Here is a 291-nt window from a genome sequence, read left to right as displayed (position 1 = left end):
CACCGCCAGCCGCCACCTGAGGACGGGCCGGCTGACCAAGCCCTCTCGCGACGACCTGAGGCGCGCGGCCTCACACAGAGACAACTGGGAGCAAACTTTCTTCGAGAAGAATCCGAGGCTCTACCGCGTCAGCTCCGCCCCCCTCGACCGCGTGCTTAATCTCACCAACATCCTCTGGAACGAGGACTAGCTTCACCGTGTTCTGCGGAGGTTTAAGAGGGTTTTAGGGATTTTCTTTTTATAAAAAGAATAGGTGAATATTAATTGCATTGCTAGTCTCCTTCTCAGTCC

General features: G+C 54.6%; 1 protein-coding gene across 1 annotated transcript in view; it reads left to right on the top strand.

Moving 5' to 3' along the window:
- The window catches only part of LOC119594813 (protein O-linked-mannose beta-1,2-N-acetylglucosaminyltransferase 1-like), a gene marked incomplete in the record, with an annotated part of 15,208 nt that extends 14,917 nt beyond the window's left edge, over positions 1–291 (top strand). Inside the window, 1 exon segment of the mRNA XM_037943904.1 lies at positions 10–291. Coding sequence (XP_037799832.1) covers positions 10–190 — 181 coding nt within the window.

This window comes from Penaeus monodon, chromosome 34, assembly GCF_015228065.2.
Source record: "Penaeus monodon isolate SGIC_2016 chromosome 34, NSTDA_Pmon_1, whole genome shotgun sequence".
In the NCBI taxonomy this organism is placed as follows: domain Eukaryota; kingdom Metazoa; phylum Arthropoda; class Malacostraca; order Decapoda; family Penaeidae; genus Penaeus; species Penaeus monodon.
Note: the sequence above shows the minus strand (reverse complement) of the source record. Positions and strands in the feature narration are given on the sequence as shown.